Source organism: Pteropus vampyrus, unplaced genomic scaffold, assembly GCF_000151845.1.
Source record: "Pteropus vampyrus isolate Shadow unplaced genomic scaffold, Pvam_2.0 Scaffold95, whole genome shotgun sequence".
NCBI lineage: Eukaryota > Metazoa > Chordata > Mammalia > Chiroptera > Pteropodidae > Pteropus > Pteropus vampyrus.
Genome location: NW_011888876.1, coordinates 5,816,123 through 5,818,023, shown reverse-complemented (window position 1 = coordinate 5,818,023; position 1,901 = coordinate 5,816,123). Strand labels below are relative to the sequence as shown.

Here is a 1,901-nt window from a genome sequence, read left to right as displayed (position 1 = left end):
TGGAACTCAGGGGGCCAAGTCTAGAGGGGACAGCTGAGAGTTTGTACAATTGCCCCACCTTGTGTCTAACTAGGAGGTCTGGGAATGGGTCCCAGGAGACACTGCCTGTGAAAAGTCAGCAGCTCCTCCAGGCTCCTGTGCCTGAGCTACCACTAAAGATCCAAATCTTCAGTCTCTGCTGTTCCTACAGAAGGGGAAGGGCTCTACGACTCCGGCCATGACTTCTTGGGCAGACAATATAACAGCGAAAACAATCTCCCTCTTGGAGGTGTCACAGATGGAGGCTGGCCGGCATCTCCAGGTAAGAATTGAGACATAGGGATGGGGAGAGAGAGCAGAGTCTACTTAAGGCTCACATGTGCACACACGTGGGCACACACACACACACTGATCATAGAACAAACACACTCACACACATACACATATGCACAGCCTATAGAGATTCTTTCTTTTCTGTTTCTTTTCTACATCCCTATCTGCCAATCAATTTCTGGTGCTTCTGATCACCATGACAGGCTGGTGTTCATCACATCCTTGATGGTCCAGACTAACGGCATTGTGCAGAATGGGCTTAGTAAATTTTAATTGCATATAGAGGAGTTAATTAGACCACTTTCCCGAAAGCCCATCAGTAACAGGTCAGAGCACTTGTGTATTGACAAAGCATAAGTCACTCTCAGTCCCCTTAGACAGACGTAGTTCCCGAAATCACTCTCAAGCGCCACACCAGGTACCCACCAGTAATTAACCCCTCCATATCCACTTAAAGTACTAACTTTGGTCCCAGCCTTTCTTTTTTTAAAAATTTGAGCCAGAAAGTAACTATTAAAATAGACTTATTTATTCCCATTATACAATTAATAATAGGGGTCTCTTAGGAATACTGGGCCTGGTCACTCTGAAACACAGGTGTTCCTGACACTGCTGGGACTCAGGATCCAAGGCCCAGAGGGGACAGCTACCAGGTTGGACATCCGCCCCATTGTGGCTCTAACTAACAGGAATTGGGTCCCAGGAGACACTGCCCGTGAAAAGTCAGAGCTCCTCCCAGCTCCTGTGCCTGAGCTACCACTAAAGACCCAAATCTTCAGTCTCTGCTGTTCCTACAGAAGGGGAAGGGCTCTACGACTCCGGCCATGACTTCTTGGGCAGACAATATAACAGCGAAAACAATCTCCCTCTTGGAGGTGTCACAGATGGAGGCTGGCCGGCATCTCCAGGTAAGAATTGAGACATAGGGATGGGGAGAGAGAGCAGAGTCTACTTAAGGCTCACATGTGGACACACGTGGGCGCACACACACACACTGATCATAGAACAAACACACTCACACACATACACATATGCACAGCCCATAGAGATTCTTTCTTTTCTGTTTCTTTTCTACATCCCTATCTGCCAATCAATTTCTGGTGCTTCTGATCACCATGACAGGCTGGTGTTCATCACATCCTTGATGGTCCAGACTAACGGCATTGTGCAGAATGGGCTTAGGAAATTTTAATTGCATATAGAGGAGTTAATTAGACCACTTTCCCGAAAGCCCATCAGTAACAGGTCAGAGCACTTGTGTATTGACAAAGCATAAGTCACTCTCAGTCCCCTTAGACAGACGTAGTTCCCGAAATCACTCTCAAGCGCCACACCAGGTACCCACCAGTAATTAACCCCTCCATATCCACTTAAAGTACTAACCTTGGTCCCAGCCTTTCTTTTTTTAAAAATTTGAGCCAGCAAGTAACTATTAAAATAGACTTATTTATTCCCATTATACAATTAATAATTGGGCGCTCTGAGGAATAAGCTATTGGACCACATTTACACTTGGTTTCCAGATGCCAAAACAAATGCTTTGCATTTGAAAATTCTGAGTAGAGTTATAATCCTTCAAGGTGGTGCTG

General features: G+C 45.9%; 1 protein-coding gene across 1 annotated transcript in view; it reads left to right on the top strand.

The window, feature by feature from the left end:
* The first annotated feature begins 217 nt into the window (after positions 1 to 217).
* Positions 218 to 1,901, top strand: part of LOC105294903 (olfactory receptor 1G1-like) — a 4,081-nt gene continuing 2,397 nt past the window's right edge. Inside the window, exons 1-2 of the mRNA XM_011364356.1 lie at positions 218 to 301; positions 1,110 to 1,220. Of these exons, the coding sequence (XP_011362658.1) occupies positions 218 to 301; positions 1,110 to 1,220 (195 nt within the window). The remainder of the gene's footprint in view (positions 302 to 1,109; positions 1,221 to 1,901) is intronic.